Here is a 25,982-nt window from a genome sequence, read left to right on the forward strand (position 1 = left end):
GCATTGCAAGGTAAAAGCACACCAGATAACTTTGGGAAGTTTAGAGATAGTGTGTCGTACTTCTATTTTCACTTCTAAGCAATGTTATGCTATTTTAGGCCAGGCCTTTTTCTAATTAGGTTTACTGCCATCAGTACATGGCAGTGTGTGTGTTAACATTTGATTTTTGTATCTAATGTAAGTGACTGAGATAAACAACCCAGATCTGATAGTCCCAGTGGGGGACTGACATTTGGATTCAGCTCAAAATCTGTGGTTTTGATGCTTGTTAGACTCCAACACTTCACTCAGCACAAAGCGTGGTGGTGGAGGCTGCAGAGTAGAGCTACATTTGCCACCTCCAATCTAATCCTCAACCTCATGCTGAAGTGTTCCTCGGAGGTGCTAGTGGACATTGCTGCTTCATGTTTAGGTGATGGAGGGATGCCACTTGGTATCACTGTAATTAACAGAGCTTGCAAAGTCTCCCTAGAAAGGACCTTGTGTCACCAAACTTATACAGCTCAACAGAGCCTGGGTTCCCCTCCACGTCACACTGAGCCTATGTATGGGATACAGAAACCAGCAAGGACTGGGACAAAGAGGAGCATTGTGCAGTGGGTTTGAGCATGGCAATGTCCCTGTGGTCCAGCGGGCCAGCATCACGCCTGCTTGCTGCCTCTCTGCTGCACTATCCAACCCTGCACCATCACGCTTCTAATCCGAAAACAAGCCCTGATGATTGAGAGCTGGAAGAACAGCCCCCTTCTCCCTCTGGCTTGCCCCAGCCCATGGCACTGGGAAGCAGATGGTCCCTGCAGGGCCAGAATCCCTGTGCTGCAGAGCCGTCATGTGCGGTCGCCTGCCCGCTGCCTGCGAAAGCACCGCACTCCCACTCCCATCAATCAGCAAAGACCAGGTGCCTGGAAGCATCTCTTGCCAATCGCCTTTTATTACCTTTAAAAAGCCAAGAAACCCAGAACAAGACAAAAACTGAAACCGTGTGAATATCATGCAATGGATTCACTTTAAAGCAGGTTGGGGGTGGGAGGAGACCAAAAGCCATGTTAAGAGTAGCAGTACTGCTTCACCCGTGCCTGATAGCTGGACTGGGTGGACTGTCACTGGTGGGGTTGGTGGTGACTGTTGTGGGCGATCAGACCAGTGCTGAAGCAGGAAATGGAAACATACTCATGAGACATCATCCCAGGTAACCCCAGGTCTGATTCTGACCCAAATGCAATTTCTTACGTGGTGATGACAGTGAGAAATACTCCTAACTCTTGTCATGGGTACTTTCTGCCTCGGAAAAGTCTCTTTGGAAAGGAGCAGCACAAAGAATACTGTTACAAAGGGGTTTTAGTTCACTTATATTAGTGTGACTAGTACTCCGGCAATCAATTAGTGGAGCGGGTTATCCAGCAGGAGTGAAGTTACCACACTCTGCCCTTCAGTCTCACTCTGTCGTCTTCAAAATTCATAGCACAGACTAGAGTAATGCTAACTTCTTGAGAGAATGTGTTTTGGAGAGTTTCAGCTATCAGGAAATAACTTTGCTTCTTGTCCATCATGTGCATGTGACAAAACACATGCCCTTATTTTCCTGAGATATAGCCAACATTTCACTTCATTACATTTAATGGAGCAGGGTCACCCATAAAGTTATTCATAAGGTATTTTCTGAGTGGTTTTCACCTTCTCTTTGAAAAAATAAATTGCATCAGCATGTTCATGAGGTACAAATGGTGCTGGCATTTCAGCTGTTATTATGTTATTAACTTTTTTTTAACCTAATAATTTTCAATCAACAGTAAGAAGCAATTTTCACTCACTCCACTGACCAGAGCTTGAGATTCTGCAAGGCGTTCTTGTAAGGTTCACCTTGACAGACACCTAATTCTCTCCCATATCGAAACATTACCCCGACACTCTCATTGTGGTTACTGACAATTTCCATTTCCCCTTCGGTTAGGATTTAATTTAGAAGGCAAAGACTTCCTAAGCTATGGGACAGTAAAGATAGATGGTATGGGAGAAGAAGGCTGATGGAATGTAGTTGACTCCGGATCTGAAATATTTTATCCCTCCTCAATGTAGGTTAAATTATTCTTCACCTTTCCCACATCCATAATTGTCGCTGATCTTGGACCAACTCAAAACCCTACTACTGAGTTCAGTAGACTCAAAATTGCCACTAGAACTGGAAAAAGAAAAAAAAAAGAAGATTTGTTAGTGTCCATATACAATATCCCAAGACTATACACAGCTATGTATGAGATACAGCAAATTTAAGCCAATTTTTTTCTCATCACTGAGTATTTATTATATATAACAAATACATGAAAAAGAAAAAACTATATTGTGTGATATAAATAGTTTATTTACATTACAGAAAAACATCAAGACAATGTATACTATTTCAAATATATCCATACATAATCAAATATAGCTGTAGTACATGTTCTCATTGGTGTAGATTACCACAAATGCAAGGCAACATGTGTAGATCTTGTCTTAATCTTTTGTCTATAATACTGTATTTTGTAGTCCAAGCTCTCTGCAGTTAGTTTTGCCATTGTGGAAACATGCGCTCTTTAAATTAACCTTGTCGATGCTCTTGTTGTGTTGTCTGAACTGTAGTGCCCTGTGTTTTGCTTCTGTCTGTGGATTCTGTTGCTCCTGGGACATTTCCTGGAAAAGAGAGTTGTGAGAATACACAGCTCTTAACAGTGCATCTGCTTGAGCAGTGGCACAAGCATTCGCTGCCCCTCAACATGTTTCCTCTTCAATTAAATGAAATGGGCTGGCTAATGGCAATGGCACCACAACAAAACCCCCGGAACACAAACCCCACAAAACATACTGTAAACAAAAATATGGCAAAGGAAATGTTATGATTCGTGCTCTTTCCTGGTGAGCAGGGGTGACTCCGCAGTGTTTTGACAGCCCCAGCTGCACTGCATCACTCGTCTTGAAATAACAGGTTTACTTTCAGCGAGGTGCAGGTGGAAGATTTAGGATGGTCGCATGCTCACCTGCTCAGCATCCCAGGTCTGTGAAGCATTTACAAAGGGGAAGCGGGGGTTGCCTTTCCGAGGAGCTAAGCGTCTGCAATCCCTATTAGTCTCCATGGAAATGCTCCATGTTCAGCTCATTAGTGAGCAGCTACTTTACTTACGGGTGCCTGCACTGCGCTACACTCCTCACAAGGCTGCTTGGCTTAGTGAGGAAAGCAATTGCACTGGAAAAAACCCAAATCTTATTTTCCTTTTGGGTGGCTGCAAAAGCAAATCTCTTCTGCCCCAGGACCTCACGATGCTCCTCAGCAAGAACAAGTTTCCACCATTCACCTGCAGCAGCATCAGCTGTGGGAAGGCTATGAAGTGTTTGTCCTTAATGGAAAGATAATACTGTTTCTGGTTTCCTCCCATGGAAAGGCACCCTTAGACAGAAAGCTTTTTCTTCAGCTGAAGTTCAGTGCAAGTGTTTATCCTGGGTTTGCCTCATTCTTCTGTCCTCTGCTTAGGATGCTACACAAGAAAGACTGAAACACCCCCTTGGAGTGGCATGACAAAAAGCCCCATGATAACCCAGTCCATGCTAACACGGAAAGTAATCCCTTTGTATTGGGCTAACTTGTTTTTCTGTTTAGGGGAAGGCTTTCTGCAGCACTTTAGGAAACCCTATGGGTTATGCACTGAGCAGAGCCTACCCTCAGTGCAGTGAGAGATCAAAGCATTGGCTTTCAGCTCTGTGTCAAATAACAGCAGAACAGAGAGAAATAAGTTCTGACTGACTCCTTAAAATCAAAAAGGCCATTTTTTTTCTCTGTTGAATGGGAGTGATGCTATAGTTTTGTGATGCCAACAGGAAGGCTATACAAGAACATAAGGACTTATGAAGCATTTCAAAATGCTGAAACACAATTATGTAAGTGTGTAACAAAATATGGGTCAGATTGTCCTGACCAACAGGACCACCCCCTCATGAGAAACTGCATGGCTGTGTATTACATTGTGCCTCATTCCTTTCTTGGAAGCAGTAAAGTAGGCTGCTATCTTTACACCAGGAAAAATCAGCGCTCTTGGAGGTCACAGCAGAGCTTTCATTATGAAACTAATGCCGAGTTTAGCTGGTTTGCGATTTCATGACAAACTCATTATTCAGTGTGTGTTCCTAAAAAGGCGATCAAGCTCTCCGAGTGAGTCAGGGAGCCGCTGTTAGCAAACACAGGGCTGATTCACTGAGCCGCATGTCATGTCATGCACATGCTGACAGCCTCCCAGTCCTGACTGTCCCCAGGCGGCCTCTCCTGCCCAGTCAGCTGGATGCTACACAGCAGGACCCTGCGGCGCTCCATGGGAGACAGCACCGACACCTCAACGCGGTGCTCAGGGACAGCGTTGTAAATCCTCCTGCAGCCCCGAGCTACCACGGGTTCCTCCTGAATCCCAGAGGATGAGGATTTACAGCACAAAGCACAGTCCTGCTTTGCCCAGAACTTGGCCATGAGAAGGCAGGTTGGGGAACCAGGCACAGTGGGCACAGCCAGACTGGTTTTGTAAGAAACATGGAGGTACCAAGTGGCTGCAGATGACCAGGATGGTCAGAAATCCCAGGGGATGCAGCTGTGCACTGCCGGAGAAGGGTGGATACTGACTGCTCCTGCTGGGAACAAGGAAATGAGCATCTCAAAGGTGCTTTCCCTAAACCAACACTGACAGCATCTATACAGTCACTTAGTCCAAGGTTGAGAGAGTTCAAGTCAAATGCAGAGGTTACTCCAATTAAGATCACGAAAAGTCATCTTTTAACCAAAAATGGCCATGTTTTAATTGCATAATACACTATACTACCAACTGATGGAAGGTTGGGAAGGCCCCAGGATCAAGTGCAAACATCATGACTACTGGAATGGAGTGCTATTGCATTTGCAGGTAGGTTGTGTCTGAAGTGCATATGGGTTTCCTAAGAGGGGTGCTGGCACTTAACCAGCTTTTTAGACTTAATCACCCACTAAAATTGAGTGACAGCTTTTCCTTGGTCCTTAACTCTTTAATCAAAAGTTCTTTGTAGTGCTCTGTGTGTGGGATATATTCATTTATGAACACAGCAGTTACATCAATGTAAACTAGGTACTGGAGCACAGGCTGCCTGCCCTCCCTCCACTGAAGCCTGCTTGCAAGCTCGAGTTACTCACAGTGTGATTCATAGCAGGTAAAACACATTATGCATTCATTTTTAATCAAGTTATTTCTTCACATAAATAAGCTGCTGTGACTAAACATTAGGGAAGCACTAAAAATGCAAAGCTGTAAAGAAAACTGATGAGAATCATTATGACACTAGGCCATACCTATATTATTTGCTATCCTCCTTCACTTTTATCATTGCTTCTCTTTTGCCTTATCTCTAAGATAAAAGTCATTGGGTAGGAACTGTGCCTCACAGCTCCACCTCCTTTTCTCTGTATCTCTTGGCTTCTGGTCCCCTACTTCTTCACCCCAGCTGCTTATTTCCATCACTGGCACTAGCAATGAGTAGCTGGGTGGCCAACCTCATAAAGGAATTGAGACACTTGAAAACAATGTTTTGTTTGCTGAATCCATCCCCTGACTGGGTTCATTGTGTGGCTACAGAAATACCAGTGCTGGCACGAGAACACTGGCAGGACCAAGTACCCAGGAGCGAGGGCAGACTGCCCCTGTCAGCAGCACAGTTCATTTATTCGGATTGCAGTGTATGTCCAACAATGGCCCTAAAAGTGCCCAGGAATTGCTCAGAGCCTTCCAGCAATGGAAGACACCCTGTACATCAGTACCACTGTACAGCTGTGATTTTAAGAGCAACAACTGTAATGATACCTAGAAGATTTACAGTGGTAGTATGTGGCTCAAATGCAGAGTTTGGACACAGTGCACCAAACTCATTTGATAAATTAATTAGGTGAAGCTACACTGAAATTAGCAGCAAAGAATCTAGCTGCAGCATCCTCTACGTGAGTGAAGTTTCTCTTTTTTCTCTCAGGGACCTGGTAGGGTGGGTTTAGCACTCTCAAGAGTTCCTAGTGTGGAATTCAAACCAGTACAGTCAGGTTCTCCACTGCAGATGGCTTCAAAAAATCAATTACTTAAGCATATACTGCCACAACGTGCTCTTATCGTGTGGATTTCTCTTAGGCTACTTAAAAGAGTACACTTTTGTAGATGTATCTCAAATCATTATGCTGGGACAGAGGATGTTCTGCAGTAATTACATCCATTACAGAAAAAAGTCAAAAGATCATAAATTAACTTGGTCACAAAGTGGGTGGGAAAAGGTACCATCCATGTATGAAAATAGTGTGATGGGTAATTTGCATTACAGTACCAGATCACTGAAAGCACACTGTCTTCATTCCTCAGTGCAAAATACTCTCTGTTACTCTGTCAAGGTGACAAAACTAGAGTCACTCAACAAAACGATTCAGAGCATTTGTTCCATTATCAGTTACTAAACCATCTTCTTTTTCTTATCACAAACTACTGCTTTGTTTGTTCGAATTACTTCTGTGAATACCACCATAATCTATTGCTCGTTAAGCATTTACCATTGAGCTGATGGACTCAGCTTGGTCAAGAAAGCAGCTACCTTTCATCAGATGGTTTTGTTTCATGCCTTGAGGCCAGAGAATGATTTATGATTATTTCTCTTTTTGTCTTTTCCAGGAGCAAATTCTAGACCAGTCTTCCAGCCAGGTAATGCAACATAGGGACTGAAATACATTTGATATTTTATTTCATGCACGGGTATGTTACCTGGCCTGAATTTTTCTTTTTAATTTTAAAAATAAATTTATTTCTAAATCTAATGATTTCTCATTCTTACTAGCTGAATTAATTTAACCTTGTGATTTCCGAGAGAAACCTGAAGATGTCTAAAGCTCAGAACCTACTCCAACCCTTCCTAAAGACAGTAACACACTTCAGTGGGGAAGCAGAGCAGCACATGTAGGAGAGGAAGGATTGCATCTGCTTCTCATGTTCTGAACTGCCCTGGAGCTGTTGTTTCCATTACAGCCACCCTTTCCTCCTCATTAAAGAAAGAAAGAAACAAAGTATCATGTATGGCTTGGTGTGACACCATCCAGAGAAGACTGTAAACATGTGCATTACCTCTGAACATGTATACATGCCTAATGAAATCATTTAATCAATGGGATCACAAACAGGCTTAAAAGTTTGTATGCTTTGCCTGATTAGGACTAAGGGAATGGGCCCTTGAGGAAACCAGATGGAGATATGATTAGTTTTATTAAGTGTTGATCCAGCTGCTGTATTTATATTCCCCTATCTATATGAACAATATTTGTCCAAGCATCTGAATGCAAAATAGGAACCTTCATTTGCTGTAGGCACTGTTGCTACCTAAGTTTGATTAAGATGGAAGTAAAAATTCAGTCGTAATTATGAGGCAGCACTGGCTGGCTGGACCAGACGGTATCTTCTGTTTGTTGGTGAATTAAGCAGCATTTGCTGTCAGCAGTGTCACTGCAGAAACCCATATAATCAGCACACAAAAGTAAGCAAGACAAAGTCTTTTCTTTTCCTATTGCAAAATACCAGAGATACTGACCTTGTAATACAGAGGACTACAACACAGATGATAGCAATCTGGATGGTTCCAATCACAGCTGCTATTAAGACATACTGAAATCGTACTGGGCCTGGAACCACATATAAAACGCTGTAGTCCTTTTTTTCACAGTGTTGTCCAGTATAGCCAGCATCACATCTGAAACGAGAGATGTTTTTCACCCAGTTATCTGCTGCTTTCAAAGAATGCAAAAACAAAAAAATTACATCTGAAAAAAAAAAATAGATCAGTTGCCTAAGCATGAGCTTATGTGTTTTCTTGCAGGATGGGCTCTAGAGAGTGCATCAGTGCCTCTTTGACCTCTCAGAAGGCAGACCTCGGGTCCTAGCATCACTGCAATAGTGCCAGGAGGTGTCCAGGGGGCTGGGACTTATCTAGCATCAAGTGGAACTACTTGCATGTTGTGTTGAGAATCCATTTAGTTCCTTGCACAACATATTTTACATTTCTCCCTTTCTTTGGGGAGGTGGGGGTGGGTGAAAAGCCATCTAGTTGTGGTTCCTTATGCAGATTACCCTGAAGGAGGTGATAAGCAATCATCCAAGCTCCATATGAAATGTGATTAGATGTTCCTGCAAGTGGATACATCATTTACATTTTGTCTGGTTGCTATAAAAAACCCTCTGTTGATGCTGCAACCATCTACCCCAATGCTGCTTGCTGCACTGCTCACCAGGTCCCATCTTGCAGACTTGACATCTCTCCTTTTGTGATTCTGGGGAAGAAACAGTGGGTTTCCCATTTTAACTCTTGCTAAAATCCCAAGAAAGATGTGAAAATCCAAGTCAATGGCAGCAGCAACCCTAAGAGACTGAGCCAGACTGCTTGGGTCCCTCTCAGAAGTGTTAGTGGCACACTAACCCTGATGGGTCAAGCCTTGTGCTTCCACCCTTTTTCTCTCCTACATTCCCACATCAGCCAGCAGCTTGAGAAAAGGACATTTTACAGCTGAATGGAGAACCTAAAACGCAGCAGCTGCAAAGAGCAAAACTTGCCTTGGTTGGTGCAGGAGCTGGGAGAAGCTGGCTTAAGTGATCTACCCTGTGGGAAAAGTCTGGTCTGTATTTTAGCTGTCCGAGGAATATAGTCCTTCATGTATAATAGTCCTTTTCTTTGCCACCAGGCTGCTGGTTGGACTTCAGAGGTAATATCCCCACCTCTGCAGGGAGGCATTCACTGAAGAAATATGTTCTTTCACTACTACTCCCCTGCTCTAACCTCCAAAGACTCCCGCATGGAGCCATGTTCACCCTAGCTCGCTGCCCCATGAGCATCCTTCCTGCCACAGCAGGGACATACCCCTGGGGTCATGCCTTTCCTTCAGAATCAGAAGGCTATCTGGTTGCTGCCTGAGCCCTTTGTGAAGTGCTTTTAAAAATATGCCTAAATATAACTGAAGGTTACTGAATGTTCTTACAATCAATTAACATTGTGCATAACTCAATACACTTTCACCACACAAAATGGGGACTTTGTTGAATAATTTAAGTCTAATGGGTTTTGTAGCACAAAGGGCCACGGTTACCATTATTTTCCACAGTTTGTCTAGATTAAGTGTTTTTTTCATGTGTGTAGCCTTTCCTCCTCAGTAGAAGGGTTACCTGCAAGACGGTTCCAGCATGTTAGTGGAGTGCTCACACTTGCCATGCATGCAGAAGCCATTGTAATGCTCTGGACAAGGGATGTAGATCCCTCTTGCACTTTCTTCCAGTTTATTTGCATTCTCTGTCAACACAGGTGAAGGGAACATTAACCTCACAATGCAGAATAAGGTGGAAAGATGGAAAGAACTCAACAGATGAAAGATGTTGTTTATGGAAGCAAGAGGAAGGGTTTGCACCTTGAAACAGGTTGGCTGATGTAGATGAAAAGCTTTGCAAGGTTTTCTGTCATTCTTTTGCATATTTAATTCCTGTCAAGTTACAGCAAATGAGACACCAGACAAAATAATTTGACTATTCAAAACCTGATTACAGAATAGCACATAAAAAATGCCTGATCATTGCTGTTATCCTCTATGGACTGTCTCCTCACACCCAAGCAAGGCTAGGAAGAAGACTGGACATTTGCATGCAATATACCATTACAATACGCTTGATTATTCAGTACAACATATTCAGAAAGATAACTTTACGGCTGAAGCAGGGGAGCAGGAGGCCAGAGCTGGAGTTTATCATCAGAAATGCACACCCATGCCCCAGAGCCGTGTTGCTTCCTGCCTGTCCCACAGCACAGGTACCTTTAAACCGATTTGAGTTTCTTCTGTAGCTGTTAATAGGCACCGGGACTGCAGATCCTGGAAAATACTTTCCTCCATGTGGCCAGGAAAATGGAGACTTCAGTCAGTTTGAAACAGGTATGCGCTCAGCATTTACATCATGGACTGAAATACAGAGGGCTACTTGCAATAGACTCACGCAAATTTTTCAGACCACTGAGGTGTTAATCGTACTGGGTAGTTTTTGGCAAATTCTTCCATTTAAACTATATTTATGACATCTCAAATGGTAAAATTCCCTTTTCTGTGAAAGTATCATCTAGCAACAACTAATTAAAAACAGAAGAAAAAAGTCTCAGGATAGACGTCTGAGGAAATACATTCTGTACACAAGTTGAAGCATTTGTATCTTCCAAAGGAAGTCCCTGAGTGTTATGAAACAATTACAGTTTGTATTCTGCCTCCAAGCCAGTGATGTCGGCAGTGGGTATGCTTAGGTATTATCCCACCTTTGGGAAAAGTGTGTGTGGCAGATCCAAGGTACAGATTTTCATAATGAATTTATTTCCTGTTGCTGCTGTCCAAGGAGAGTTTTAAGAGTCTCTAACAACTTACACTAATAAAGTTGGTTATATTGTCCTTATGTTAAAACAACAACAGAGAATGACAGCGCAACCTCTGCATCCCTGTAGACAGCATTAAATTCTATCATTAGGACTTTCAGAACCTCTGCATTATGGACAATTATTGCATTTTTTAAAATGCACATATGTTGAACACAAACCTGTCTGCCTCTCCTAGTCCCTGCTTACATTGAGATATCTGTGTGAGGCTGCCATAAAGGCTCTGTGTTAATGACATACAGCACAGAGGTGGGCATCATAGTGCGGTACCATTTCTGGGCTTGGGGCTGACAGCTGTCCCTGGGATGGCACAGACAGGACGTGCTGACAAGAAGCATGTTATAGGCATGGTATAACCTCCTCTGAGAGCTTGCCTGGGATTTCTGCTACTGGAAAGCGGTGGGAACAGAAGGTCCACATGGACTGATGCCAGACATTTTTTGCTACCTATCACTCTCTAGGTGAGGCACTGGATACCAGCATGTAAAATATACGACAGAGGGTTGTCATCCCACCAGGACTTACATGTATGTTCCTTTTTTTCCACCTGTAAATCTTTCCAGAACAGAAAAAGTAAGTGACATGTATCAGCTATCAGTGGACTTGCCTGCTGCACCCCTCTGCTATGGACCACATTCAAATGTATTTCTGTCTAGGAAACTGCAGCAAGAAATACAGAATCTATATTAATATGCATTTTCTATTGTGGAAAATATGCCATTTCCTTGAAGTTTTCCATTACCAAGACAAAGTTTGCTTCCTTTCTGAAGAATAGAGACTGCTGTGTGTGTATTTCTGATCCTTCTTTCTCAGGTACTAAGATATCTCTGTGGTGTTTATGTGCCACCGCTAGATCAGTGTGAGAATCCCTCCCCTCTCAGATGAGCCAGCAGTGTTGCTAAAATGGTAGTATACCATTTGGTTTCTTTCTTTTAAAGGCATACTTCAAGGTGGTGAGGGAAATTGTTCCTTTCAGGACAAACAAATCTGCTAGGACTTGAAAGGGGGATCAGGACCTCTTCCAGACTTGCAGATGCTCTCACTCCGTGTAGGCTGTAGGGCTGGTGAAAGAGGAATGATTTTTCTTCCTCCTATAATCATGAGGGTAGAAACCATGTTTCTTTAAAAAGGTCTCTAGCATACTTAAATGTAAATCTAGCATCCTGTAGAACTTGTAAACACACCTCTAAGTGTAATGTTACGATGGAAAATGCTTTTCTGCATGAAAAATGAGATGGCCCAAGCTTTGCTAGCACTTCACAGGATAAACACTTCATTTGGGAACACTTATTATCTCGCTAGGAAGAGACTACAAAACTTACACACAAACTCTCTGTAAAACCCCATTTTGACTGATGACTCCTCTAAAAGAATTAGGGATTGAACACAAAGGCAGAGAAGGGGACGAAGAGTTGCATTTAGTTTGATCTGCCATTTCAGCCATTTGAAAGACAGGCCGCAGTAAAAGCAACATTTAGTTCAGAGTAAGTTCACCTCTTCCAGCACATTTTGAATTCATACAAAATATTTTCCTCCCTTAAAACAGGTTATTTTTCTCATTACATAAAACATATTTTCAGATTCAAAATAGAGCCCCAAACACCAAGGTATGCATTAAAAGTCCCTTCATGTTTAAACTGACTGCTCTCACTTTTGAAGGATCTGAGCCCTTTTCAGTAATCCAGCAGTCAATGAGATACTAACTCTCATGAATGCATTGCAGGGTTTACATCACTATGAAATAAGAATTACAAATAATTTCTAAAAAGAGAGTATATGAATAAAAATATGTATAAATTATGAATCAAACAAGAACTGTACAATTAAAAAAATAAACCTAAATGAAATAAATTTGGATTATTTATAAATTCAGAACTAGGGGCAATCTACACTGATCAGATTATAGCATCACTAAACTAAGGAGCCCCTTTACCACAATCTTATGCTTACAGAGAGCAAAGCTTAAATACAAAGATACCCACTCTTTTCCAAGCACAGTAGATCAGTATTCATAAAGCAATGACACAGACAAAAGTGTCTGTGGAGTGGCTTTGAAGTTAGCCAGGTTTCCATAAAGTTAAATTCAGTACCTCCTCTTCAAACACTGGAGTTGCTGCATTGTTATCAGTGACTATGCGTGAGTTTAATTTGCACCAAAACGACAGATTTGTACCTTTTGGTAATGGCTAGAATTTGAGACAGAAGTTGTAAAGCTAAGATGAAATCTAGACTGACTGGGTCAGTCTCTCCTATCTATGGACAAAAGTAATTCCTGCCACATTTCTCAAAGTGCATCTTTTTACTGCAAAAAGTACACCCTCACCCTTCAAATCAACTGTATTCACAAACCTTGAAGCATTTTTTCAGATAGAAAATGCCACTTCGAGGAAGCCAACATCTTTTGCATTTCTGCAACGTTTTTTGCATCTTTAGCCTAACATGACATTTCATATTGTTCACATCTTTTGTTAGTGCCAGAACATGACATGATAGCCTATCATATAAGATACACTAGTCAAAACAGATTATTTTTAAATGCATTGAAGACAGATGCTACTTCATGTAGACTGAAACAGCTTATTATCTTGCTTCCTAGAAGAGACTCCCAGTTGAACACTTGCTCTCCAATCTTTCTGTGGATGGCAGGGACATGCAGAGACAACGAGCTATTTCACTGGGTAAATTTGATCCTGAAAAACTACCCAGTGACTGACCATCCACTCAGCGATCTTGCTTTTCCTGGGGGATTATCTTCTGAAATGTTAAATGAATTATTTAAATCTTGTCTAAATTCCTTAATATCTATGGCTGTTCCTGTCCTCCATTAAGAAGGAGTGAAAGAATTACTTAAAATATATTTTGTATTGTTTTTATTTTAATTTTTGGTTTAGCTTTTCTTACAGCCTTTCCTTCAGTTTTTGGAAGCAGACTGTGCTCCCTTAGGATTCCCAGGTAAATGTTTCAGTGAGGCTGATATTCAAAAGCCAAAACAGCCTGCCCAGTTGCAGGACCAAACTCTACAAGTGATGAAAACAATGCAGCCAGTTTCTTCTCTGGGCAGCCCTCACTGGTCCCCAGCTCCCATCTGAGCTCATGTGGAGCTTCTGTTACACAACTTGAACATGTGGAGGAGCGTCGCTGACAAATGAGTAAATCCATTAGTGCCCTTGATGAGGATTACATGAAGTACTGCCTGGAATGCCCAGGAAACTCTTTCCAGACATAAGTTCTTGCAATCCACTTCTGAGAAATTAGATAAAAATCTAAGCAAAACTATAGGATTTTTATGTCCAAAACTGGACTGCCAGGCACTGAACAATCAGTTCTGCAAGGCTGATAATTCTGTCATTCTTTATGTTTGAATCAGTAAGACTTTCTCGGTGATTTCAGGCAAGCAAAGTGGAGGGCCACATCTCTGAATTCTCATGTTAGCTGTTTGCTGCTGTACAAGGTATAATGTTGGAGCTTATGGAAACTGTAACTGATAGATTAGGCCCATCATAAAATATTGGCTCATGTACAGTGTTAATACCTAGTGTACAGCCATCACTGGACCAAGGCAGGTCCTGAAAATACATACATATATATATATACACACATATTTCATTAAATAAGGGATGAGATGGTGAATGATGTGCAGCAGAAGCTATTTTGACACCTGTCTCATTGGAAAGAGTGGTTAAGGAGAACAGACTTACATAATAATTTAATCTTTTAATACTGCTGAAGTCAGTCAAATTTGCAGCTGAAAGCTCTTGCTGATATTGAGGTAGTGACTCCTTACATATCACATTATCAGACGATTTATGAAGGGAGAAAGGGATTCTTGGGTCAAATGTGTGTCCTTAACCTTCTCAACCCCTTTTGGAAGTGTGTCCATCCACCTCCTTTTACCTCCTTGGCAGTTCTCCCAGCTATATGCTGCAGAATGTAGCATCAGGAAGTTAGTTTAAAAAGATCTTCTGCTCTACATGGTAGAGACTTGGTACACAGTTCTTACCTGTAATCAAAATAAAGGTCCAGAGATTCAGAGGTCAGCCTCTGGAGCAAATGTAGAGGATACCCTAAGCTTTGTGGAAGAGCTTCAGTGATTGACGATGGTAGGAATTTGAATCTTATGGATGAGCCTGGGGATAGCTGTTTATGTTACTAAATGACAGTCTTCACAAAGTCAGCAACTGCTGCTTTTTGGTGGGGTAAAAGGGAGCTTCCTCAGCCCAGGAATGTTTCCAGGAACAGCTCAAGGTCCCTGTGCAAGGTCATGAGGAATGGGGTTGTAATTGTGTTGCTCCCTCTGAAACTGCAGAATTGCTTTAGCAGGTTTCCTGATACTTTTCCGCCTCTGTAATAGCATCTAACAGGAATTGGGGTCCCATAGCGACTTATGAGGATAAAGTCCTTAGGCTTCCTTCTTAGTTGCAATGAAGAATCCTGATGATAAATCCCAGCTCAGAACCAGCTCTGATAAGAGAAAAGAGAGTTCTCCAGAATCTTTGCTCAACAGCTCCAGACGTTCTGCCCTTGACAGAGCTGCCAGCAGCCACGCTGCCATCCACCAACACAGCCATACCTCACCACTAACAACTACTCAGATCTGACCTATTAATTATCTTGACACAGTATGTTCCTTTCTTTTAAAACCTTGCTCTTGATCTTATGAATATATAGTGTCTCTTTACAATGAAGAAAATGTGTGCAAGCAACTTGCATGAAAATCACTGTTTGGGTGGGTGTTGGAGTGAACATTCAGAAGGAAGTGCTTGCTGCTGCTCAAGAGGGAGCTCACCAGCCCACTCTCCCCGAGAGCTAGGGGAAAGTGAGACACCAAATGTCAGCTGAAAACGTCTGGCACCACTATGCTGCAGCCTTACCCTAAATTCATCCTGCAGCCATTCCAAGTACAAACTTCAAGCTTGTCTTTCCACATAAACTGCACAAAAAACACCCTCCCCCTATAAGCTACTTTACCAAAGGCGAAAAAAAAAAAGAAGGGAAATGGAACTTGGTGAATTAAATGACATTCACTTATTTTCTCAGGCACAAAATAGGCTTGCTCAACACAGTAATTTATTAATTTTAAATGTCCCTATGCAAATGAGTTCCCTGGAATAAGATAACATCCACTTTCCTTTTTCAAAAATAATCCAGTGCTTTTTCCGTTTGAGATGATGGCAAGATGTCCTAGCACACTTGGAAAAAAATATTGAGCTCTGTCTTTTGCAGCAATGTATCGTAATTATTCAGCATGCTGCCATAATTAATAATAGAAACTGATGAATTAAGGCACTAATAATCCCCAGATGTTCAAACAGAGAACTTCCAGCTTGTCAGCATATAGATGTGGCCTCTGCTCTATATGTTAAAGATACCTCTGAACTTTTGAAATCAAGAAGTGCTTTTATTTACAACAGCTGTGAACAGATCTTCCTTATTTGAGAAGACTACTTGAAATTAGGCAACTTGTTAATGATTTTCTTGCACATAACAAGATAATTTTTCTGCTCAAAACTAAATGTAGCCTTTTTTTTTTTTTTTTTTACCCTTCATTTATTTTTTCAGTTGCCACAGTCCACCTGGATTCACTGGCTGGGCAGACTCCTTATCCCTTCCACTAGAGACTGTATGTGGATCCCAAGGAGCTGAGGCCCCTACACACAAGAGTAGGTGCTACCAAGTAGGTACTGCAATACAAGGTGCAATACAACCCCAAAATAGCACAGATATACAAGTACATGCTAGCAACCATTGCTCACACGCCTGAACAGGAACACCCAGCAATATTAGCCAAGACAAAAGAGAAAAGAAAAATACCACATAGGGTGAAGTGTTGCCCAAAACCAAGTGCTTTCTCAGTGTTCGGGTGCTCACAATAGATACTTTACGCCCCTGGGGTGACCACTGCATTCATGGAGGTAAAGCACTTTGTCTGACCTCCTCCACTTCCTCACCACCCTGTTTCATCCACTCACCCCTATTGGGGCCATCAGTAAAAGCAGCAGTCACCGCTGTGGATGCTGCACAAGTGCCTCCACAGTTGGTTTGAGGACATCAAGAGATGATGGACTAGCCTCTTCCTTCAGCAGCTTCCTGGAGCGATTCATCGCTGCGTGTGAACAGCACCTGCCTGATTCCCAGTCCAATAGACTGGAAAGATCTTCAGATCCCCATGTGGTCTCTCTGTTAGCTGTCACCAAGCCATCTCTCAATACTTTTGTGGATAAGCCACACAGATGGAGCTCTTTAAGACTGCTGCTACAAGCACTGATTTCGAGGCCTGCAATCATTGCTACGGATGGGATTTCATGATGAGGGGCTGTACTGTGGATTTATCAAAGCCCTGGGTAAAGGGGTCCTTACAGTTTGTGCTTCCTTCTTTTGTGCCAGGATTGAATAAATCTGCATTAACCCCATTGCTAGAATAGATTACATCCTTCTTTGTGCTAACTCAGCTAGTCTTTGTCATCAGCATGCTGATGACGTTCCCTTCACTCAGATCCCCCTGACTAAGAATGCCTCTGGCCCCGTGAGAGTGGCTTCCTGCCCCTTCAGAAATCAGCCATGTAAAGAAATAGTTGTAGTTTTCCTTCTTGTATATGATCTCCTTAGGCAGCACATGACAGCGCCCTTGGAGGATGAGTTAACCTTATTATTATTGTAATTCTGGGTTGAAAAAAAGTTGGTGTCAGTTTAGAGATTTGTGAGGTTCCCTCCAATTAGCCTGTGTGCCTGAAGGCAGAGGGAGTAATGGTGTATCCATCACCTGCAGCACAGCACAAGCAGAGCGGGTGTCACCTCTCTGTGAGAAATTCCTCCCAATGGCTTGGCTGATGGCTTGCTTTCCCTCCCAACCACCTCTCCTCCAGATATTCATTAGTGCCAGTGCTGGAGGGGGTCAAAAATGGACAGTAGGAACCAGACCAAGGCACCTCTTTACATTCTCCCCTCTGCAAAAGTATGTCTGAGAGTTGCAATTTACTCTTTAATAACAGACTAAGCAGAGATGGGAATAACCATTATGATACACCTATGTTAGGAGCAGAATGTGCTTCTTTATATGGCCAAATCCTGTCTCCTTCAGAGCAAGCAAGTATGGAGCTACAGAATGAGGCAGAAGGTGACTAGGAGGGATGCTGACATAGGAAACATCTCTATATTCAGCGCTACCTTCTGGGGCACAGGAGCCACACAACTGCACAGCCCCCATGCAGCACGTACAAACACATCTCCCTGTTTTGCTTCTTCCTGGCAACACAACCAAACTATATTCACAACCACAACCACTTCCCCATCTAACATCCATTGCCACAGCAATACTAGTTAACTTACTTAAGTGGTGATTAAGGAACAAAACTGCCTGAACTTGACCAAGTGGTATCCTGCTGTTTCTTGTTTATGTGCTACTATGCAATTTCTATGTCAAAGCAGCCTTGCTAGTGCAGCACTCCAAGAGGGGCTTATTTATATGTAGATGTGGCTATATGACATTTCCAAATGCCATTCATTTGCATATGAAGGTTCCACTTTTTTCCCCCACTTCGAGTAAACAGAGTCTGCTGCCACTCCAAAGCAGTGCTTTCACTCAGTTGGAGCTTTTTGAGAGCGATCCTCCTTAAGAAGCTTAAAACCCCCTGAAACACTTCTTTTCATAACTTGGAAACCTTGGCTCTCAGTAGTGTCTATGTGTAGGTCTTTTGATTCATAGCTGTACATTCAATACCAAAAGGACTGCAGGGAGCAAAACTGCAAGACCTTAAGATTTCATATGAAATGGCTACAGATCATTTACAATACAAATCAATATTTGCAAATAGGCCAGAAATGTGATGGAAGCTTGTTGTCATCCTAAAAAAGGCTGTGGGTCACATTCATTATAGCTATGAAAATGGTATTGATTTTTGTCACTGCTCTTTCACTTGAAAACAAAAGCAGGAGCTTGTTGCAAGAGCTGCTGAGGAGCTCCGAAGCTGTAAACCTAACACAAAACCTCAACCTTACATAATGCTGGGAATGCCAAGTGGACATTATATATTCAGATGTCTTGTCAAAGAAAGATAAGGCTGAAGCAGATGGTATGTGGGCAAAGTTTCAACCTGAATATATTGCCTTCTAAAAACCAGCGGTGCTAGGAAAACAGCCCAGTTTTGTGGCACGAGGTGGATGACCAGATTACCTGCACATTAAAGAGCCACCTGACGTGGAGCCTTGAGGTCTGTGCTGTGGAGGAGCTGGAAGAGCTTCCCACTGACAATATATGTATGGAAAACCAAGAATCTCAACACCTGTCACATACCACCTAGTGTGAGTAGTATGAATTATGCATAATACAGCTTGAGCTATGTCCTCGTACACATTTGCACTGGGATGTGCAGCCAAGGGTGTGTGCTGAAGGAAATGTTTTTTTGGCATCACCAGGCAGTGTGGGAGTGCTGATGGCATGCAAAGTGGATGGCGGAGTCACCAGACATCCGTTGTCCTCCTCTCTCACAGCTCAGACCTCCTCCACATCCCCACTACCTCGTGGGCAGGCAAATACCAAAGTGAAGATGAGCCGCTCCTTCAACCCCCTGCTCAGCCTATGGGCAGGGGACTGCAACAGGCGCTTCCAGACTGTGACAACAAGCACACCACCTGGGAGTCATCATCACTGTGCTCTTACCTTATGGACTTTCATCCATCTGCCACTGTGTTTCTAAAGGACTTCATCCTCCTCCCCTGCCAACTGGTAGATAGCATCAAATATGACAAATGGGATGAGATGCGAGAAAGACGATAAATACCTTTGATACAGCCCTAAAAATAGTGAAGGAATATTTGTACCCTTCTGACAGTTTTCAAAGAGTAGATGGATATGCATGACCTAAGTTTTAAGATGGGTGTCAAGAATATTGATGTGTGGAGGGAGCAAGATCATTTCTCTGGCATCGCCCTGAGGGACAGTCGCATGACTAATGATGTCTCCCGTCTCCCAGCTATGGGTGTGAAGGGACAGGAGACAGCCTGGAGGGCTGTGCCTTCGATGCCCATCATGAAAGAAAGGATTTGGCTTGACAGTGCAGCTTTACACACCTAGGATGTACCTTTTCCTCTAAATGGGAGAAATGGGGTGTAACTGCCCTCAGTGAGCAGTGGTACTTCTTATGGCTAGCTGGCTCACACTAGGGCAGGCTGTGACCAGTTGCACCATCTGTACTGCTCTGAAGAGCTATACAGGAATGAAACCAAGCACATCTTTCATAAACACAGTGGGGTACAATATATATATATGTTCTGATGGAAGAAGTTACTAGATTGGATAAAAGCTATAAACAATGATTTTGGTGCAGATTTCTTGTGGAGGACTAGTAAAAGAGAGTGTTGTAGTGGCCTAAGTTATGGCTTTGCAATTGCTGCCAAGCTAATTCATGCTCCATACGTGATTGAACCTGGTGTGTTTCTGGGACTATGCCTGTAAAGTTAATTTAGTATTTTCAACACATCTCTGGAAATGAGAAAGGCAAATACATCTTTTTCCTCTCCCCTCCAATCCTTTAATAACATAGATTCCAAAGGTCTCCAATTCACACATGCAATCCCAGTGTCCTGAAGTTATTCTCTCTTTGGCATCTATGCATGTGGCTGGCAGAAATTTAAATACTGATGCAACTAGTGGCTCTTCCAAGTTTTAAGGACTACATCGATAAAAATTGCTTTAAAGCCATTTTACTGTGGATTAACAAAGCATGTTTCCATGTCTGTATGGTGATGCACTTACCATCTTTATCTACCTGACCACTCTCAGAGGAACACACACATCTAATGCAACACAAAGCTGTATTTTCTATCAACCTTTGCCCTGTCTCTTCAGCTATGTGAGTGGCTTTTACTGGCAGAAAGATTGGGCAGGCGATCAATGAGCAAAATAGGAGCTTCATTTTGAGAAACTACTGCAAATAAAAGCACACCTTAATCCAATTACCAGGCTGTCCCCTAATTTCCAATAGGAACTCCAGGTCTGAATGGATTGTTTTATGTGGTGATCAATGGGTAGCAAGAAGCAGCATCTGTAAAGGTCTCTGACTTATACTTAGGTGTACCTGCACGATGTTATGTGAACTTACTTACTTTTTGGTTGCACGTTTCAAACAAACTCAAAAAATTACAAAGCAAGTACGAATGGCAAAACTGTCAGAGAGGTCTGATGGGAGGCATGGAGATGGGAGAGTTTACACAGGTACGTGACAGCACGGACAAGTAGGTCAGGGATGTCAGTTTGGTCACGAGGTGTCTCTTTCAGTCCTTTTGACAGCCTGAAGGTTTTACAGCCCTAATTTTGCACAAATTTTATATTCAGTTGTGATTACTAGAAGCAGTCTTTCATTTTTCCTTCTTTTTTTGGGGTGCATGTTGGTAAGGTTCTGCCAAGCTGGAGTGTGACACCCATTTGGCTCCATTCCCTCCTTTTTTTTTTTTTCCAAGGTAGCATCTGTGCTTGTAAAGCCATGCTGCCTGAGAGAATTAATCCAGGAAACTGAAGAAAGAGCTGCAGAATTTGGGGGAAGTGTGCGTAAGAATATAGGAGACTGAAGTAAAAATACGTAACTCTTATATGTGGTATTTTTTAACGCTTCCTGAATCACGTGCCTGGAAAATCCCTTGTGCATATCCTGGCTATTTTAGTTGTCAGAACATGACCCTGAATGGTCCATGACTGCTCAGAGATACGTCTGTTCTTGGTTAAAAGCATGGTTTCAGCCATGCTTTTCCTGCTTTTGTTCGGGTTATTCAGAAAAGTTTTATTATGTTCAGGGACATTTTAATGCATGTTGCAAAATCGTGATCACTGCTCCATAGAAAGCAAAGCACTACGTTTGCTGAGGGATGAAACCTGCTTATTTTGCCTCTTTTGTTACTCACCTGAGTCCTGCATTGTAAAACTATGATGATAATGGGTCCACACAGTCTACAACTTTGCTTTCTGTATCTGCCCGCTTCCATTGTTAAAATCTTTTGTGAGGGCTCAAAGGATCACTTTTTAACAGACTATACATTAGAAATTCCTACTTGGTAATCAGGAGTTTAATGCTTCTTTTCTCATGCCTGAAGCTGGAAAGATATCCCTTGCTATTCCAAACTTAAGTGTAGCAAGAGAAACTGATAAAACAATATAAAATGCCACTGCAGCAAATCCTGCTATATATTTTTACCTAATGTACTTTGTTTCCCATCTGTCATGAAACTCTGCAATGGCAGGAGAAAGCCGAAACCTTTGCGTGTCCTTGTTTTTGTAACAAAAGGGCTCCATCTTGCCATACAAATTCAAGCTTTTTGTCTATTAGTCAGATGCCAAAGGTCTCTCAGGCAAAAACTGGTCTCTGAGATGTGGAGAGGAGACCACCCAATGCTACAGAACATACTTTATGCCTATGAGTAGCCTCAAGGGCTGAAAAAAGATCCCTCCAGGAAACACGTTGCATTGGAGACAGTTATGGCGCTGTCACCTCTCCTTGTCTGATGACTGCAAACTCTTCTACGGCACAATATCCTTGAAGTAACTTCTCCATGCCCCAAACTCAGACTCTGCCTGCCAAAATATGCCAAATGCATATGAGATTTGGCTGTTTTGGGATGTCCAGCTCCCATTAAACTCTTCAGAGAGACAAGAAGACTTCCATAGCTTCCCCTGCCTCTACATGTCAATGTATTTTGGTGTTACAGGACACAATGTGAGCGCAATCCTGCCTCGCTGGTCCTTTCCATAAAAACTAGAGCAGCTTCTTTACACTATAGAGGTCCTGAGATTCATCAGTGGCCGCACATCCCATTTTGCAGCACAGCCAGAAAAGTCTATTAAGAACATATTTTTATACATGAATACTTGCATTTACTATTTTTATACGCCTGCACCACCATTATTGTCTTACAGAAGTGCCACAGAAGTGAGCTGTAAAGATGGCATTTGTATAAATACAGGGTTTGGCATTTTATTTCAGTGCTCACTCCTAGAGCTAATATTCAAAGTGGGAGAAGCTGAATGGAAAAGAAAGGGCAATTTCACAAAATGGAAAATTTACTAAGAATAAAATGGATGAAAAAGCCATACTGAGTAATCACAAAGCCATTAAACTCAATGGCCATTCCTCCCACTAGCTTCAGCGAGGCCAGAATTTTACCTACTGCCCCTTTAAATCTTTTTCATTCTTATAACGGTATTTTAAACCAAACAGCTGACAACCTTCTGCCCAGCCAAGGCCCTTTAAATCACTGAAATGCAAGATGGAAAAAAATCCGCAGTGCCAGATGTGTCTAAAAACAGTCACAGTTCTTGTCAAGGCAATCTGCAGAGGGAAATGTTTAGCATATATCATGCCTGACAAAACACTAATAGTTTATCAGTTTTGATATTATAGACTAATAACAAACCCTTCCATGACTACTTCATTTGCAGAGCACAGGGACAGGCTACACTTGTGCTACTTGATTTCTGAACAGTGTTTTTTATTTAATCCTTCCCCGTCCTAGCTAGATGGAAGTACACTTCCATTATTAAATGAAATTGTAAATAAAATACCCCAGGGAGGGGCGTGCTTTTGATCTACACCTGACACAGCTTTAAACCACAGATAAAATAAAACACGGAGATTAAAACCATAGGGAGGATTTTAATATGGTTTTCTTTTTTTTTTTTTCCTCCTGAAAAATATTTTGCTATTATGTAATGATGTCTAAAATGGGTAAGGCTGGTGATAACAGAGTAGGCAAAGAAGTATATTTCAATTCAGTGCTGATAACCTTCTGAAATGCACGGCCACTGGTTCTGTAATAGCAGAGTTTGTTTACAGCTGTTGTATTTCCAGGAAGAGAGTTTCACACTAACTTCAAGCTCATGAGTACATGGTAAAATGGTAGCCCAAGTGTGTAAGCAGTCACCTTCCTGAGTAGGAAAATGCTGCTTTTCCAACCTGACTTAATAAGAGTGCTTCCACTTGCTTGGTGGTACAGCTGTGCACCTCAGACAGTCAAGGATGAGTTTCTTCCATGTGCAGAAAAAAAATTCTATGGACAGAAGTATGGGAGAAGGCATAGATGATTCAAAACACTGCATCTCCTATAAGCCATTTTCCATTTTATTTAAGTAACAAATTTCTATCACTAGTGGTTTGTGTCTCATACACCAAATATTAAGAAATACAAAAAGAATAGTTATGTTCCATTGCTTGAACAATCAGTGCAAGATGCAGATTTTAGCAGATGTGTTCAGTGAAAAGAAGCGAAACCATCAGCAAAGTGAGCACAGATGTGGCAAGGTATTAGTCTGTCTTTGCTTCCTTTACTAAAGTCTATTAAAATAGGCAAAAATTACTACTTGTCTCCATGTGGTCTAATTTTGAAGGTCTATCAAAAGTAAATATACCACGCTTTTGTTTCTTCCCCAACCACATTTCTTTTCATTCTACCAGATGCATTTATACTCCCTGAGTCTAGGTGAAAGCCTTTGTTATCTTAAGGATCAGGTTACCATTTCATGTGTCTAAATGATCAAATTATCTTGTGTTTGTATTGCAATTTGACATGACGATACTCCTTCTAGAAAAGATGATGTTTCAGTCAGCTCTAAGTAGCAAGTTTCCTTACTATACAACTTATTTATTACAACTGTCATAGGCTTTTCATCTCATGGTATTTTGATTTCTAACATTTCAGAAAGAATGCCAAAACATCCCGTGAAACAAATTCTGAAGAAATTCAGTTCTATGAATATTTAAAAAAAATTTTTTTTTTTTTTTTTTTTTTTTTACATTTCAGACTAGATCAAACACAAATATTTAAATGTTGGTGTTTACTAAAAACAGATATTCTAGCATCTCATTACAACTTTAACTCTCAAATTCTTGGGAAGGCTCTGCAATTCCCAACAGCAGATTTACAGGAACCAGACTTAAAATAGGGCTTCTAGGCATAAAAATACACTGTGGTACTCTTTAATATACATTAACTAATACAAGCTGGTGTTGTGGATGGCAAACAGCTGTGTGCTTCCTCTCAAACAGCATCCTTCAAGGATGACTCTTGAGCTAATAAAAGTGCCTGTAGCTCAGGGGAAGGGTGGAACCAAGGGTGAGAGAAATTCCTCCCCAGATCCAGAAAGCAGGATTAATTTTCCCAGCCTATTCCTTGGGGAAGATCAACTCAAATACAAAGTCTTTTCTCAAATACTTTGTTTTTACTTTCCTTTCCTGTAGAAAATGAAGCAGGGTTGAGAATGAAAAGAAGATGCTATCAAGAGAGAAATGCCTTCATGAAGATGTCAAAAGGACAAAGCCAGTTGGTATCTACCACCTTCCTGGCACATGGACGAAGTGCTAGGAGTTACAGACCGATACCTAAACCAGCACCACAGCTGACACTGTGAAACCCAGCCATGGGGGCTGCACTCATTTCTTCTTGGGTACCCCTTGCCATTAAAGGTCCTATTTAGAAAGAAGGCATCTAGTTAAAGGCAACTTGAGAAATCACACACAATTTAAGTTGTGTTGAGTTTTAAGGATCACATTTTTACGTGTCAGCACAAAACTGTCTTTTTTTCTTCAGGTTCTACCTTCATTTGAAGCTTATTCATTCTTGTCAAAACACTACTGAGTAGAGGATAAAACCATCCGTGGGTACTGAAAAACTCAGACTTGTTCAGGAAGATGGGCTTCTATGCTCCGAACATGGTAAAATATATGTAAATAATACACAATGTGTTTATGGACTGGGAAACAAATGGAAAAATCTGTAGGAATGCCTATTTTGGAACTCAACAACTCAGGTCTGCTCATCTCTATTACACTTAGTTTCTGTTTTTATCCATAACCTTTAACAGAACAAAATGTTACAGAAGACTGCTTATATGACAGTATAAGGGAAAAAAACAACCAGAAAGGTACACAGTCTTAGGGAAGCAGAAGTGGGAGTCAATGTTTGGAGCAAGCTTTGTGAGCTTTGCACATTTCTGACGGAAACCCTAGACAGAAAAATACACTTGCATTACACCCTCATCTTGACAAAGCTTTACACCTGAACTAATTTCCAGGACTTAAATACTTAGGGATGCTCACAACAATAAAATAGCTTGGTCTAATTTTGTATTTTTTAAGCACCCCATGCCAATATTGGTGTTACACATTGGTACTTGCTTTTCCTGTTTCCTACAGATCAAATTCTTAGCCTGGACATACCAAATTTTCAGGCTACTGAGCTTCCAAGCAAATCAAATATCTTTCCTTATGATGTTCACTTACAATACTACTGAATTGTTTATTATGGAAAGAAAGCACAAATGAATTCTGCAACTTTTGATTCACATTCATTAGTGACTAAATTAAGGGCTAAGCTTTAAAAGCACAAATGGAAATGCTCTTTTGCCTTGTGTTACATCAGTCTAGGTAAGAAGATGCCTCGCAGTTCACCTGAGACCTAATTTAAGTTTTAATGCTAACAATTACAGGTTCCATGAGCATGACACTGGGAAATCATAAGTAATGAAAAGGCACGATTTCTCTCATTAT

General features: G+C 41.6%; 1 protein-coding gene across 2 annotated transcripts in view; it reads right to left on the reverse strand.

Moving 5' to 3' along the window:
• Positions 1-913: 913 nt before the first annotated feature.
• The window catches only part of TMEFF2 (transmembrane protein with EGF like and two follistatin like domains 2), a 129,265-nt gene continuing 104,196 nt past the window's right edge, over positions 914-25,982 (reverse strand). Inside the window, exons 8-11 of one of the 2 annotated variants that reach the window (XM_061376610.1) lie at positions 9,216-9,339; positions 7,594-7,752; positions 2,584-2,670; positions 914-2,179 (exon numbers count right to left, since the gene is read on the reverse strand). In XM_061376610.1, the coding sequence (XP_061232594.1) occupies positions 2,083-2,179; positions 2,584-2,670; positions 7,594-7,752; positions 9,216-9,339 (467 nt within the window). In that variant the 3' untranslated portion in view covers positions 914-2,082. The remainder of the gene's footprint in view (positions 2,180-2,583; positions 2,671-7,593; positions 7,753-9,215; positions 9,340-25,982) is intronic. The other variant, XM_061376618.1, reaches the window with a different exon arrangement.

This window comes from Neopsephotus bourkii, unplaced genomic scaffold (genome assembly GCF_033783945.1).
Source record: "Neopsephotus bourkii isolate Nb327-2 ecotype Australia unplaced genomic scaffold, CSIRO-AGI_Nbou_v1 NB_196, whole genome shotgun sequence".
In the NCBI taxonomy this organism is placed as follows: Eukaryota; Metazoa; Chordata; class Aves; order Psittaciformes; family Psittacidae; genus Neopsephotus; species Neopsephotus bourkii.